Genomic DNA, 16,167 nt, shown 5'->3' on the forward strand with positions numbered 1-16,167 from the left:
GAGCAGAAAACCAGAATGTAGTCTTTGGCCCTCCTGAAAGTTGGGTTGTGGTCATACCTACGTGCTGCTCTAAAGGTGATAATTTTGAAAGGATCCTGTTATTGCTGATACTGGATTCCCAAAATCTAAGGGCAGCAGCAGCAAGTATAATTCCCCTGGATATGAAAAATTACTGCAATGGGTTTAAAATAGTCTCACTTTTCAATTGCTTTCATGTCTTTAAACGCAGCTGAAATACTAGCAAAGATAAAAGAAAAATAAATCCTGTTATTTTGACTTTACTCTGCACACGGGTTGCTAAGGGAAGCAGTTGGAAAAGGAGCTTTAATACAGTGCTATTTTGGTTGAAATTGTGCTTGTCAGTGTTCTTACTGTTAACATGCATTAAGAAAGTTAAGGGTTTATACAGCGAGCCCATTAAATCTGAAGTTCACACTGCTTCACCATACTGTGTTTTTCTTGATACACAATGCCAGCTTCTAATGCATCGGGGTACACAAATGTTCCAGATGCTGGTGGGAAATTGTGGAAGTACATTAGTAGGGAACAACAGAATTGCAGGCTGAAAATAGGTTTTTTTGAAAGGTCTGTAGATGGATGTCTCTTAGCCAAAGAGGTGTTGGGCTTTTTGTGTCAAGCCCAGCACCAGTTGTAGAGGTTTTGAGGAGGAGCATGCCTCTCCACTTATATGATGTACCAGAATCTCCACACACCCTATTTTTTTAAAATGTGACAGAAAAGAATGGTAAAATCAAGTAGTATCCTTGCAACTTGCTTTTTAGATGCATTTAGTCCTACAGCAACAGCATTCCACTCTTCAGTTGAGTCCATCAGGGTCAGTCCCCTGCAGCTGCTCTGCTTCTGGGGAACTAATTGTCTTTTGTGGCTGTATCTACACAGTACAACTGAGAAGGGAGAAGGATCTGTAATGCTTGATGATTTTATTTGTAAAAAGAGAGCTATCATACAGGGAAAAGGTGTAGCATTTTATAATATCCTCCGCTTTATCGTACTGCTGAGGGGATATTGGATAACGCAGCTCAGTTATTTCCTGTCTGCGATGCTGGACTCGAGACAAAATTTCTGGTTCAAAACACCCCAATAATGCAGGGAAACCCGTTCAATTCTATTATTAGAGAAGAAAAAAACAGCGTTTGATCTTTCTTTAATCTTCTCATGCTCTTTTAATAGCTCTGGTCTTGGCGATGCGTGTGCTGCTTTGACTCGTGTCTCTTCTTGTGCTGTACCACAAGTTCGAGGTTTTCTTCCCGTGCTGGGCTGGTCCATGGTGAAGTGAGATCTTTATAGTCCTTAGCAGCTTTTTCCTGCCTACTCTGCAGTGCGAAAGAGAACTGTTTGCTGGGTGTGGAAGAGACGGCCACGCTTAAATCACGTTGAATATTTTGATGTGGCTACGGTATACTATAATCGCTTTTCTTCAAACAAGGCTGTGCTGAGAAATTACGCGTTACAAGAGCATATTGGCAATGGTACATAAAGAAATAAAACCAGCCTAATTTAAGAGCCTGATAAAACTGACTGTGAACAGCTTCCAGTACTCTGTGTGCATGCTCTTGAGGGAGAAAGAAGCCTGTGTTGCTGTTAATCGCTTTGAAAGCTTCAAGTACTTTGTTGCTGTTAGCTTTGAGCTTGCCAACTTTTGGCAGATAATTATTTTGTTCTCTTCCAAATTGAACACATTCAATTCAGTCTTCCCATTCAGCATGACAAATTCTTGGGCATTTTTTTTGCTCACACTTCACTAAACATTTATGAGCAGGTAGTGTTGTAATTTCCAAGTGTTCACAGGGCAGATGGGAAGCATTTTGAGGACTAAGAAGAGAAATGCGTCCATATGTGCAATGAAGGAGGCTTGGGAAGGCTTGACACAGAGGAGGCTACTCAGATGGGGAAAATTCGTTGTCATCCAAAAGTAAAAATACTTTGAAAATAGTGAGAAAAGTGTTAGATATCTACTTTCCCTTCTCTCCTATCTGTAAAGTAATTATTGTAACATAAGGTCCTCAAATGAAATAAAAGTATTAACTGAAACAGTCTGAAAACCAAAAGCACTTCTCAGTTCTGCTTCTTCTGGAAATCTTTTCTTTTTCTGACTTAGGACAACATTTAACTACAGTCAATAAAGTTAAAATAGGGCTTAATTTAGAAAGAATGCTGAGACTTAGTGAGAGGACTGAGAGATTCTTGAATGACTGTAAAATATGCAGCCTCTGTCCAGAGCAAGAAGGACAGAAATAAGAAAAGAAATAAGAAACCTCTCCTACTGCACTAATAGGACCCATCCTCCCTTTCTGCTGGAGCTGTGAAAGGCGCTTTTCCCACTGCTTGCCATTGTGTTACAGCACTAGTGCTCCGTCACTCTATTGCGCACGCATCTCTGAACCCAGAAATTATTTCTATTCTGAATTTAAGCACAACCAGCTGTGCACAGATGAACGTTTAAAAAAAGAGCATGTCTGCTCGCTCACTGGTTTACTTGCAGAACGTTACAGAGGAGCTTTATGGACTTGGGACAATCATGCTGGAAAAATAGTTTAAAAATACACACGAGGGGAAAAAAGCTGACACTGTTTTAGTGCATCGCCCCACTGTCACCATAGCAACGCTGCATTCAAACGATGTTTGAACACTGGTAACAAACTGAGGATTTTTATTCTTATAAAGGGAAAATTAAGAGACCTTTTCTCCTCCAGTGCCACCACTGCATACTTTCTGCAGCCACTGTTTGTTTTCCCTCCCTGTTGGTGCTGTTTCTGTGCTGCAACCCAGCTGTATTCAGAGCAGTTAACATTATTTAAACGAACAGAGCGGATATTTTAGCTCTTTAAAAGAATTGTTTCATGTTCTGCTCTCAGATTTACTTTATGTTACTGAAGTTTTCTTCTGCATTGGGATCCCTTGCAAATCCTACCTTTTCACCACAGCCAACTAGATTCTGATAACAGCAGAAATGAAAGAATTCAGAATTTGGAAAGAAGGCTGAAGAATTAGTTTACTGCTACCCCATGAGAAAAAAAAGCCAAAGATAAGTGGAGGTACACTAGACACTCTGAAATCAAAGGAAAAAAGTATTACAGTTGTGTTGTACTCTCCAGCCACAGTGGTTCTAAAACTAAAATTCAACAAGTTTGCTAAAGGGGATCGCTCCCATGTTCCTCTTGCCTGTTTGACTGATCCCTTCCGAGTGTGTCTGATGGAATACCATCTTCCTTGTGCGCGTCAGGTATTTGAGATGAACTTATTTACATGACTGTATTCTTTAACCTGAATCAAAGCTATTGCTAGCTCTGCATTATTGCAAAACGTTTACATTTTCAGAAGTCTGAGATGGCCTCGTTGTATGGGAAAGACTTACTGAATGGTGTGGGACAAAATTGTGAGCTGATAAACCGCGCAGTGAGATCATGAACGCTCTGTGCATCGGGAGCTTGAGGGCTCTATTAGCTTAAGAAATAGGCTTTGAGATATTTTTATTAGACCTTGGGGAGCTGTATGGAAAACCCTCTAGACAGCTTGGTGAAACACCGATAATTAGCATGTGGTTTTTTTAAGTCCAACACATAATTGTTTTGTCTTGTGGTATTTTAGAACTAGAGGGTCTTATTTTCCTGTTAGTACTGACAAGAGGATTGTCGTACACCGGAACAACTTCCTTTCTGGAGAGAGGGCAGAAATGAGGTATTTAATGTGTTGTTTTAAAACTGTTTTACCTGGAAAGGGCTACATTAGGAATGTAGTAATAAATGGTTTGGAATGCACTGGTACTTTTTTTTTTTAGCTCTAATGTGGGCTCCGGGAAGGCTCAGTCCCTTCTACGAAAGGTGTGAAGGGCATTGTGTCTCCAAACGCTGGTGATGTCAACGAAGGAGCCCCATGTACGCCCTCAGGAGTTCATTGTGGTGATGGTTTGTTTTCTTCTGTTTCCATCCCTACAGGCATATGAACGAAGGTTTCCTACGTGTCCTCTGATCCCTATGTTTGTAGCCAGTGACACTGTAAATGAATACAAGAGTGAGGACGAAGCCATCCACGTGATTGAACGGCGCTGTAAGCTGGATATAGACGCACCACGGCTGTTGAAAAAGGTGATGAGGTTTGAAGTGCCCGTTTTATACTTTGGGATATCCTTTCACGTGAATGTTGTATCTTAACAGAGTCTGTCATCTTCCTCAGATCGCAGGAGTGGATTATGTGTACTTTGTCCAGAAGAACTCTTTGAACAGACGGGAAAGGACTTTGCATATAGAAGCCTACAATGAAACCTTCTCTAACAGAGTCATTATTAACGAACACTGCTGTTACACAGTGAGTAACAGGCTCTCGGGGGTGCTGCAGATGGAGTTAAGTCAGTGTTTAGATTTCAGGCCCTATAATCAGAAATTGGGTTGTTCTTGGCTTTTGCCTTGCGAGAAAAAATAACCAACACACCAGCATGAATGATCATTGTTATTAGTGTTGAATGTAACACGTTTGCTTGAAGAACTGAAACAAGTTCGGCATCCTCTTGCCTGAGCATCTTCTCAGGGCAGAACGCAAGGTAATGTGTTGTGTTTGACAGCTCTGTTCAGGCAAATCTGTGGTCTGTAACAGCAGCGTGGGGCTTGGTGGGGCTGCTGATCCCCTGACAGAGCTGTGAAAGGAAAGTTCAACTTGGCTTATTCGCCTTCTGCTCAGCTCAGACGAGTGTTCATCAAGTCAGCTATGTTTTAACCTAATTCTTTCCATCCTGGCTGTTCTTGATCTTCAGCGCAGACGTTTTCTGATACGGAGGAGCCTGGTGGCATGCTTACTGCTGTGCTCTGGTCGTGTTTTTTTGAATGGCTTAGCCAATACCCATAAGCTCATACAGCAGACGTGTACAGCAGTAAAACTTCAGATCGATGCTGAAGGTCAAATCAAAGCTAGGAAGTGTAACGGATTTATTTGTATTGTAGCATTCTTTTTATGTGCAGGTGATAACCATGGTTCTGTTCACAACACAAAAATGTTAAAAGGTCACTAGGTGTCAAACCCACTTGACACTATTACCTGACTTCTTTTTCTTATTATTTCTGCAATTATTTCCAAAGCACATTTAAAAATACTCCTCCACCTGCATTTTTTTCCGTGAAAGACCTGTTTAAACAGGAGAAATACTATACAGAAAAGTGCATGTGGTAAATGTACAAAACACAGCACTTCTCCTTACCCTTGCTCTTCTTGATTAAGTAGTTAGTAGGCAAATACAAAACCAGAATTTTAGTTCAAGAATAAATTGTTTTTAAAAGTTCATTCTTACTGAAGTTATTTTATAATTAGATGTATGAAAGGACAGAAAGATTCTTAAATATTATTTTTACTATTTGTACTTGCTTAGTCCTTATAAGCTGTTCTTGTACTCCACATTCCCTAATGCTGAACAGGCAAACAAAGGGAAATGTTGGGGTTTTTTTCCTGTAGTTGTCTTGTTAGAAAGTGTTGATACTGTTCCCAGGCCATTTTAGCAGGCTGTGAGGGAGAAGGGAACCTTAAGGCATCAGGGCAATTGCATGCTCAGAAATCCAGCCTTCTGTGATGTCTGTGTAACTATGAATTCAGAGCCAGGCTGGAAATTCCTTAGACGAGTTTTTTGGCTGAAGAGAGTTTAGAAAACTGCTTTCCTCCAGAGTAGTAGCGTCTCTGTTTCAGGATTGTCTCTCAGCAAACTAATATGTAAGCTAAGAAGAAAGTTGGGAGTGCTCTGAGATAGCTTATTCAGCTGCTAACCGTGTGAGGAGTTTACGCTTCTTTCTGTAGCGTTACCATAGGAGAAAAAAGTAAAATAGTCTTCAGTCTACAAAATGCTAAGGTGCTTTGTAGGTCAGCGAGGGAGCGATCTGTTGCAGTGTGTCTGGTGCAAACATGTCCAGACTGCAGTGCTTGGAAATGCTCACGCTGGGCTTGCTCCTGTCTGTAAGCTGGCTGCCCTTGGTGTCGCAGTCTAACTTGCAGCAGCAGAAAGTTCACTCGGGAGTGTTTTGCTCTGTTCCACAGGTACAGCACAGTCACAGCCTTTATCTAGAACGAGATAGTGTTAATTGTATTAATGAACTACTCTTTTGGCTCTTGGCTGGTGCACGAGTATTTCTCCACTCTCTCCTGTTCTTAAGAAAAAAAATGCGCTGTGCTCGCCATGGGACTAGAGGAGGGCTTCTCGGCTTTCTGTTCGTTAGTGTTACCTTCTCTGAACGGTGTTTCGCAAAAGACAGCAAATTCCACCTGGGTGCTTTTGACCATGTGAACCTGTAAAACAAGAAACAGCCACTTCAGATATTGTGAGGGGAAAAATACCAAATGGGTAACTAAACTGCATGACCTCCTTTAACTGATAGGTTCATCCTGACAACGAAGACTGGACCTGTTTTGAACAGTCAGCAAGTCTGGATATAAAATCCTTTTTTGGTTTTGAAAGCACAGTGGAAAAGATTGCCATGAAGCAGTACACCAGCAATATTAAAAAGGTGAGCTTGCAGTCCTGCAGGAGGTGCCTGGCTCTGAGTTACCAAACAACAGTGGAGCTGCTGCTAAGTAACGGCTGCTCTGCTCAGAAAGCTGGGCTGTTTGCTCTTTAGCCGGGGGCAGCGTGTGTGCGGAGGGCTGTGTGTTCAAGTGGAATCTTCAGAGAGGTCTGGGCACTTAATGGGTTTCCAGCCCAATCCCTTCTGTGTCGAAATGAATGTTTTCAGTAGCTGAAATAAATTTTCCTTTTTGAAGGGAAAAGAAATAATAGAATACTACCTGAAGCAGCTGGAGGAAGAAGGAATAACTTTTGTTCCTCGTTGGACTCCTCCTGTTGCATGTAAACTGGAGAGCAGCACATCCCACACAAGGAGGCCAGTTTCACCTGCTATTAATATACCAGACTCTGCCACAAAGGAGGGACTGAACAGTAAGGAGATCCTCAACATCTCAGGCAGCCCCTCAGAGCCCACCGCGGGAACGCCTGATGGTATGGTGGCCTGACCTCTTCTAGTGAGATTCTTTGTACTGTAGAGGCTCTTAGAACTGTGCTGCTTCTCATGGGCAGCTGAAAATCTTCTCATTGATGCTTTGTTTGGTAACCTACAATGTTAAAATACTTGCAAAGCAGTGGCATGAGGGATAGCTTGGATAGCTGTTATGGGCTGATCATTTTAGTAAATGGAGATCAGCTATGAGAGGAAAAACTCTTAGCTTTGCTGTTCATTAAGTTACAAATGAATAGCCTACTTCTTGTCCTGGAATTCAGGGATGGGTATAACTAAAGGAACCATGGGGAGGAAAGGTCTGAAGCTTCCCTGGACACAGTATTCTGTTATATCTTCCTTCCTCTTCTCATAAGGGAATTTTGGAAAATTCTTGCACTGGGAGAACTTAGATCAAAGCTTCTTTAAGTATTTTCAGAAGGAGCAAGCCCAATGGTGCTGTGGATTGACACATCTGAATATATTGGCAAAATGCTTTTATAAATGCCTGGTTTTACTCCTTTCTTAGTTGTAGAAGGAGAATTAATCTTCTTGGTTTGCCATTAAGATGACTGTGTATGTTGCCTTGCTCAACTTTTCATTGATTCAGAGAAACTTTGTTCAGCTCTGGCTGCACAGAACACAGAGCAACTGCTTTTCTGCTTCAGATATCAGCATATAAGATCGTTTGCTACTTTGACTGGGTCGCTTCAGGACTACTCTAATCACATGTACATCTCCTTTTAGACAAGCTAGATGCAGATTACATCAAGCGGTACCTAGGTGACTTGACACCAATGCAGGAAAGCTGCCTCATTCGACTGAGGCAGTGGCTCCAAGAGACGCACAAAGGCAAGGTAAGTTACTGTTGGTCTCCTGTGGCTCTGTCTCAGAACATGTGGTTATGCAAAGTGCGCCTGATGAAACATCAGGCCTCACCTCCTGTGGCTAACTGCTCCTGTTAAGTGGCTCTCCATGATGCAAACCTAAATTAAGTCTGTGCAGTGGGAACAGACAAGGTTCGTTGTGACTGCCAGGTGACTTTGCCAGCTGAGACGCTTAAATGATTAGCATGACTGCCTCTCAGAATGTCGATAAACTGACACAGGGGATTAACATCAGTTTTATAAGCCTGCTTGGTTCTACAATAACCTTGTTTTTACATTTGTTTGGTTTGGCCAAGCATCATAATCTCTCATCTGTGTCCCCAAGTGCAGTACTGAAAGGGAAGCAGTGCGGCCAGTTACGTCACTGATAGCAAGGCTGGGGGTTTTCCAGCGGCTTGTGATTTGCATGCATGTCTCAGTTCCTCCTAGCCATGAAACACAGTCTGTTTCATCTGGAGGTTCACTTAATTGCACTGACTTAGTATGGTCGTACAGGTGTAATCAATTACATTAGAGTTCATGAAATGTTTATATCCCTTATGTGAAGGAGCTGTGGTCCTGACAGGGCTCAGGTATCTGTTGCAAACAGACTGATTTGCTTGAGTAACTTCCAGTGTTAGATACCATCCTCTTGCGTCCGTGCAGGGCTGCACATTTTTCAGCTTCCGTTGTTTGGTGGTTTTGTTCTTTTTTCAAACCCTGAACACAAAATCAGGTGTGTTTGGGTTTTTGTTTTGTGGTGGTTTTTGTTTTGATTTTTTTTTTTTAATAGATCCCCAAGGATGAGCACATTTTAAGGTTCCTGCGTGCACGGGACTTCAACATTGATAAAGCAAGAGAGATCCTTTGCCAGTCGCTGACGTGGCGTAAGCAGCACCAGGTGGACTACATTCTGGACACCTGGAACCCTCCCCAAGTACTCCAGGATTACTATGCAGGAGGCTGGCATCACCATGACAAAGGTACACTCCAAAGGGTGGATTTTGAACAGCCTTTCTGTGCTCTGCATTAAAGGGGATAGTTGCCCCTCTGTTAACTAGAGGTTGCTGGAAAGACGGTTAGAAATTCTCAGGTGTTACCTACTAAATACATTCAGATTTACGTTGCCAGCTCCTTAGTTGGTGGAGGCAGGCTCCCAGGTCCTAATCTTTGACTAATACTGACATATTTAACTCTCTGAAGAGCTCTACTTTGCCAGTAGCTTAAAAAAAAGTTATTAATTGCACTACTGTAGTGCTCCGAGATGCTTAGAAGGGTGTTATGCAAATGCTGAGTATTCTTTCAGTGATTAAAAGATGTTTGTAAATAAGTATATCTTTTTAATCAACTTATTTCTCATGTTGGAGAAGTCTGCTGATGGCATAAATTAATACTTACTTGGCATTACAATCAACTTAATGATAAGTGGGATGTTGAAAAAACATCAAATAGGGCAGGTTTATTTAAGAAGGGAAGCAGCTTTGGCTGAATTCCCCTTGGATGGTGAGCCACGGCCAGATCTTTAAAACACAGACAGCTACGCCTGACACGCTCCCCTGTGCCTCCGTGTGCTTTGCTGTGCGCTGATCTTGTTGCTGATACATACACAGAAATGAAACATTTTTGAATTTGTTGCTTGAGGCAAGCCGGACTCGTTAGAGAAGGAAATGATCTGTTACTGTGAGCTATCTGTGTTCTGATTTGGTCTTTTCCCTGCTAGCCACTGCTGTTTCTCCTCGCTCTTCCTGTTACGAGAAGCGTGCGGAGCAGGGCAGGAAGCTGTCAGCAGCAGTGGCCAGGAGACAGGGAGGGCACAGCAGAAATTCAGTGACTGTAAAGCTGCAGAGCTTGAGTAGCTCTCCTCTGCTGTTTGACTGGGTTTGGCAGACTTCAAACTAAGAAAATGGGGAAGGAGAATATGCGAGTAAAGATAGTAGGGGGAAAGACCTGTGAATAAGTTCTTTCTGTCAGTTCCCTGTCCTTGCTTTACAAAGACTGCCTCTGTCAATAGGATGTAACTGGGTCCTGCCAGTGAGTAGAAAGGTACAGAATTCATCAAAGGGTTGTTTCATGTTTTTCTGAGAATTTATTCAGTCTGTGGTGAACTTCATGGTGCCCTCCCTTCCCCCCCAGTTCCTTTGATCTCTTTTGCAGTGTGCCCAAAATAAAGCCATGGGTTTGTCAATAATGGAAACAGAATTTCAAAACTGAGCAATTCTCTGTAATTTAAAACTTTACAGTGGTAGGTTCTTTTTTTAAACCCTCTTTTCTAGTATTGCTCCTTTCCTCCTACATATGCTAAGTGTGCCAAACTTAAGCTAGCTGGATTCTGTACAGCTTTTGGTGCTGAAGCAAAGGCAACCGTGATTGCGAAGCGTGTTATAGAATATAGAATTAGTTATCTAGAGTGAGCTATTAGCGCCAAAGAATGGAGGTTACTATTTTGGCTTGCAATTAGCACATTTTTCTACACATCTGAGTGGCTTTTATTTTGACAGGAGTGCTTTCAGTCAAGTGTTTTTTTAATTACAAGGCTCTGGTGGAATATAGAATACACAGTGATAATAGAGCACAGGCAGTTGCAACTTTCCTTCGTGTGTCATTTGAGTGGACTGGGGTTAGTAAACTGTTTGATTTTTGGATGCACGTGCATCTGTGAGGGAGGGAGACCTGCTATGAAGCTTAATAGCACTTTTTGTTGAGTGTTTCCAAAGCTAAGCAGTACATTCCAGATAAGTGTGTGTTGATATTAACTCATTTCCTTTTAGACTACCTGATAAAATACAAAAGACTGAACTTTCATGGGGGCAGTATCTTTGCTGAATATAACCTGCCTTGACTCTGCAGTTTTGGTTGGTTGGTTTTCTTTCATAGCATAGCTTGACAGTTTCTTTCCTTGTGTCCCAAAGGACTTAATGATAATTTGATACCTGTCTTCGCAGTTCTTGGAGGGATGCAGAGGTACAAAGATAACAGGACTTCAGGGAGATTTTTATGTAGGAAGCTTTTTTTTTCAAAAAAATCTGTCCTAGCATATTGATTTTTTTTAAGTTGTTGATTATTTAGCTTGTGTTCTAGAATAGATGGAGCAAAGTTTAAAAAATACATCACAGCTTTGGGAGGAGGTCGGAAGCTGTTTTGGACAACTAGCTGCTATTATGAAGAGCCAGAAATGCAAGCTTTGGTTCTCAGATTTGGCCAGTGCAGTTCAGCTTACTGCCTCTGTACGCTGGACAGTATCAGGATGCACCAGTATGCAGCAAGATGACGGAACAGGCAGGGCTTTGAATGCAGAGTGTCCACCTGAAGCTGAGCTCTGGAGCAGAGTCTGTTCTCACCAGGCTGATCGTGCCTACGTGAGGCTGTGTGCCAGTTCCGCGTAATGTGGAATGACAGAGCCACAAGGTGCGGCTCCAGCAAATCCTGCAGAAAGCAAGTCTCTGGGTGAACGCTTTGTTTCATTAATTCCCAGAACTCGGGGCAGCTGCTTTTCCAAAAAGAGTGCTGTGAGCTATGCAGAGCAGTGTTGTGTCGTGTGTGATAGAAGGCTTGCAGCCTTCGTTGCAACTCTTCAGTTACGCTAATGGACTGAAGCTTTTATCTTAGCTGTCCTGCAGGCTAATTAGTCTCGTGTCTTTAATTGTGTATACCAAGCTCTGGCGTGTATCAGTGTACTTATTGAAGTCCTTTGAACTTCCCTTGCAGATAGGGGAGCTATTTTTGCATCAAGATGCCTCCATTAAACTTCATTTACAGGCAATCTTTTGGTGTGGCTGGACAGGGTAAAGTGTGTATCGCCATCTGCTCCAGGTTCTCCTTCTGCCAGCTGTACAACAAAGCTTGAACTGATTATGGCTTATTTCCATTTGGATTTTTAGCATCAAACTAGCTCACTCAAATTGTCTCTTGCTGTAAAAATGAGGGCTATGTTGATGTATTTGTTCTCATTATTCAGATGGCCGCCCGCTGTATGTACTGAGATTGGGACAGATGGACACCAAAGGCTTAGTGCGAGCTCTTGGGGAAGAAGCCTTGCTTCGATACGTAAGTATTTTTGGAGCCAGCAAGTTGCTAACAATGTGATATTTCCATTTAGAAATTTCCTCCTCTGCCAGAACATTCATCACTCTGGGTATTTTGATGTACTCTCTGGCCGTCTGTTTTTGGTTTGAATACATCTCAAAGCTCCTGGTGGCTGATCTTCTGCGTTCTTTCCAAGTGCAAACTGATGGCGGAAAGGCGTCGTTCTTGGCAGCTCCTCTAGTTACTGGTTAGCGTTTTCACAGATTCTTCTGCAGTCTGTGCAGTGCTTCAAACTTAAGTCTCTGCATTTCTACAGAAGAGAAAATGCCATGCTCACATTTTGTCAAGCCTGTGCTCCAAGGATAAGAATAATTTATTTTGAAAGAAAAAGTACTTGCCTGTAATTTTGCCCTCTCTAAAGGCATCACTCAGGCTGTGTTATTGTGGACCTGCTCAGTTTCCAAGCAGAAAGCTGGCAGGATTCCAGGTTTGCAGTAATGTTTTTTGACTCCTAAGTAATGCCTGTCATGGCCATAGTAACCACTAGAAGCAGGAGCTGGATTTTACTTTTTCTCTTCCAGTGGCATTGCCAGGCACATGCTGAATTTTGTTTACCCTAGTTCTGTTTCAGGATTACTTTCTATGACTTAAAAAGGGGCTTTAATTTCTCAGTAAATAGGAAGTCAGTGCTTAAAGGGGCGGAAGTGTAGGGAGACTTCTTGTCTGTGTCATTCCTGGGTCTCTCTTTTCAGGAGGATCTTGTTTACATTTTACTGCTTTTATGGAAAGGCATGTTTATTTTCAACAAGATCAACCAATAGGGTAAATGTAGCAATTTACAGTTCATTCCTTGGAAAAAGTTTATGCCGGTTTGAGCTTGTTTCCATTAGTCTTTGGACATAAACATTATTTTTTTTAATCCCATCTACTTAGTTTAAGACTATCTTCTCTAAATGATGTGTTTTCCTCTACAGGTTCTTTCAATAAATGAAGAAGGACTGAGGCGATGTGAGGAGAATACGAAAGTATTTGGCAGGCCAATAAGGTAAAATACAACAAGTGGATCTGCTCTTTGGGAATTACCTGGTTTCACGGTGTGTGCGAGGGGAACATCAGGCAATGTGGTGCTGCTGAACAAAGTTTATTAAATGGAGCAAGCAAAGGGTGAGCTGTGTGTGTCACACGCAGATACAAGCACAGTTACAGGTAGCAGAGTCTCCCCGATTACTCCTGGAGTGAATCTGCTTGGTCAGGCCTGAGGGAGACACATCTGCTCCAGCAGCCTGTGTCAGCTCATAATGGTTCTCCATGGTGGGCTGCTAGGCTGCTGCTCTCTTCTGCTGTTGGATGTCTGCAAAGCAATGCAGCCTGACTCCTGTCTCTGATTCTGAGTGGTTTTATAGACAGCTATTGATACAGATTGCCAAAAAAAAATCAGGCCATGGTAATATGATGGATAACCTTTCCAGTAGTTTCAGGAATTATTTTCATCTCACTTATTCATCCGTAGTCCATACCAGGCCTCGTTACACCCAGTTCTTGTTTGCATTCGCCATTCATTATATGCAGATACTCAGCTCTTGATCAAGGTAGGGTGGTTATGGGCTCCTGTGAAAACTGGGGTCAAGTTTTCCAAGTACTGGCATGACTTGGAAACATGTAAAGTTTAGTCAGAAATGGCTTGCTGTCCTATCTTTAAGTCTTTATAGGGGTCATGTATGAAAGCGTTAACTGCAAAATGTGTTTAAGGGCGTGGAGTGAATGTGGGCTTGCCCTTAAAAGCAACATTGCTCCTTGGACTCTTTTCAACTTCTGTCTCTTTCCCTTAATCTGTAGAGGTTCAGGGATGCATTGTGTGTCTGCTTCTCTTGTCCCTGTTTAAGAGCTTGCTGTCCTCGCTCTCAGGGGGAGGCCAGATCCAAGAGAAGGGTTTCATGTGTGTAACTGAAATTGTGCTGCCTACTGGATCTTCATTTGTGGAAGTAATCCTCAAGGACTACATGTTAAACATTTAAAGTGAAAGAAATAAATGTTTGCTGTTTCTTGGAAGCCTTACGCATAATTTAATTAAAGCACAGCTGCAAATATTGAATTTATGCCCAGGGCGAGACCTGAACTTGGAAAGTTAGCTGAAGTACATGCTGAAGCTCAGTATTTAGTATTAAGAATGTATCTCTTCCTAGAGAAAAAGCTTCCCTCCTTGAGATCTGACAAGAGAATTAGCTTTGATATGTCACGGCACTGTTACTGTACTGTATTAGTAGGAAATCAGCACCATGAATGTTAAATTGCGTCACAGCAGCAGTGTGGCCACTTAACTGATTTCCCAGTAAACGCAGTGGTTTAACATTTGGGCTGGCTGTTGACAGGATCTTTTCTGGCTTCGCATTAACCTTCACCTGGAGTCTGAAATGTGTGGGGGGGGAATACACATAATGTGCAAAGTGATCTTTGCACATACTCGGGCCCACTCTAAGACATGTTCTAGGCCTCTTAAATTCCAGTGTCTACAGGTAGCGCGGAGCAAGGAGGTAAAACAGAAGAAATCAAAACGTGCAGTGGGGTCCACATGTTTCAGGACACTAGAGACTTGCATAAGAAAGGAGAATTTTGATGCCATTGAGACTTTTTTCTTTTTGTCTTGCTCAAATTCAGCTCTTGGACCTGTCTAGTAGATCTAGAAGGCTTGAACATGCGGCATTTGTGGAGACCTGGTGTCAAAGCATTGCTAAGAATCATTGAGGTGGTTGAAGCTAATTACCCTGAGACTTTGGGTCGTCTTCTGATCTTAAGAGCGCCTCGAGTATTCCCAGTTCTTTGGACACTGGTATGTTTGTAATTCAAGGTATTTCTCAGCTCTCTCATGCACTGCTACACACTTGTAGTTTGTAAAAGCACTTTAGAAATCAGACTTCATAAGCAGGAAGTGTTTCCAAATGGTAACATCTCTTTTGTAGGATTGCGGGAATGGATTTAAAAACACTACCGAAGAACTTCCTGACATAGCTGGTTAATTTAGCTTCTTCATAGTGCGAACTTTGCATAACAAGGACAGTAACACGTAATGCGACCAAACAGATTCCTTCAAAAGTGACTCAAGAAAAACCTGAGAGCCTGATCTGTTCTGTTTCTCTTTGTTTGCAGGTTAGTCCATTCATTGATGACAACACTAGAAAGAAATTCCTTATTTATGCTGGGAATGACTACCAGGGTCCTGGGGGACTACTGGATTACATCGATAAAGAAATTATCCCTGATTTCCTTGGTGGAGAGTGCATGGTATGAATATAAAGTAGTGCATGTAGTAACTTATTTGTGGGGTTTTTATTCCGCCGCTCCTCTAAAAAAAAAAAAAAAGCCTAGAAGCACAGGATGATTCCTAATGTAGTTTGGAGGCGGGAGCTATGACGTAGGATTCCAGGCTTAGTGTTTTCTTCCAGATCCACTTTAAAAAGAGAAGTACAATACTTCTTTACAATCAATATCAACAAACTTATCAAAGTAGCCAGGCACGGTTAAAAGCTGTAGTCTCTGTACCTGTCAAGTTCAAGCAGATGTGGTAGCACAGCACTGAGCAAGAGCTGTCACCATCAGCTGATCGGGAGAGCCTGTGTCACCTAAAATAACCGATGCCATGGGGAACCCAAGGAAATATGTGGCCCAGCCACTAGCAGGGCTTAACAAACAGCCAGGTGTCCCAGTGCAATATGCACCTTGACCACAACAAAACAAAAAATTGTTTTCCTGCAGGATACTGTAATTTCTCAGTGCCTTGGCATGTGCCTTAATAGCTGCTGTCTGCCTAGGCTATGGGTGTCAGTTAAATCTGTCACTTTAACATCCCAGTGATACTGTAAGGTTTGTGTTCTCTGGAATGTTTTTGACAACACAGGCTCACTGGTATCACTGAGGTGTAGGTGTACAACTCTGGTGTCTTCTGGAGCATTCATCAGTAACACTTAGGTGATCTTTTTTTTCCTGAATTCAACTGTGTTAAAACATAATTTCAGACTTACTAAGTCCCTCTACACATTCTAGATTAATTTCTGTATCATTCTTGAAAATTCACCTAGATCTGTTCAAATACAGTCTCAAATGACAATGAAGTACTTAGATGTGTTGGAGCAGAGCGTGTATTTATGTTCAGTGGGCTGCTTTTTGCTGCAGCAGTAGCTTTCAGGGGAGAGAGTTTGTGCTATCTAATTTGGAGCCTGAGAAGCTAGCAAAACCCACTGCTTAAGTAAGCAAAATCACAGTAACCAGAAAGCAAATTGCTGCAGTACTTCCTGCCAGTC

General features: G+C 42.2%; 1 protein-coding gene across 3 annotated transcripts in view; it reads left to right on the top strand.

Annotated features, from left to right (window-relative positions):
- Window positions 1-16,167, top strand: part of SEC14L1 (SEC14 like lipid binding 1) — a 44,643-nt gene that overhangs the window by 22,538 nt on the left and 5,938 nt on the right. For all 3 annotated transcript variants that reach the window (XM_086762119.1, XM_086762117.1, XM_086762118.1), the window contains 10 exons: window positions 3,957-4,106; window positions 4,195-4,326; window positions 6,372-6,500; window positions 6,754-6,988; window positions 7,731-7,840; window positions 8,643-8,832; window positions 11,805-11,893; window positions 12,847-12,917; window positions 14,528-14,699; window positions 15,017-15,151. In XM_086762119.1, coding sequence (XP_086618245.1) covers window positions 3,957-4,106; window positions 4,195-4,326; window positions 6,372-6,500; window positions 6,754-6,988; window positions 7,731-7,840; window positions 8,643-8,832; window positions 11,805-11,893; window positions 12,847-12,917; window positions 14,528-14,699; window positions 15,017-15,151 — 1,413 coding nt within the window. The remainder of the gene's footprint in view (window positions 1-3,956; window positions 4,107-4,194; window positions 4,327-6,371; window positions 6,501-6,753; window positions 6,989-7,730; window positions 7,841-8,642; window positions 8,833-11,804; window positions 11,894-12,846; window positions 12,918-14,527; window positions 14,700-15,016; window positions 15,152-16,167) is intronic.

Source organism: Chlamydotis macqueenii, chromosome 18, assembly GCF_036417535.1.
Source record: "Chlamydotis macqueenii isolate bChlMac1 chromosome 18, bChlMac1.mat, whole genome shotgun sequence".
Classification (NCBI taxonomy): Eukaryota; Metazoa; Chordata; class Aves; order Otidiformes; family Otididae; genus Chlamydotis; species Chlamydotis macqueenii.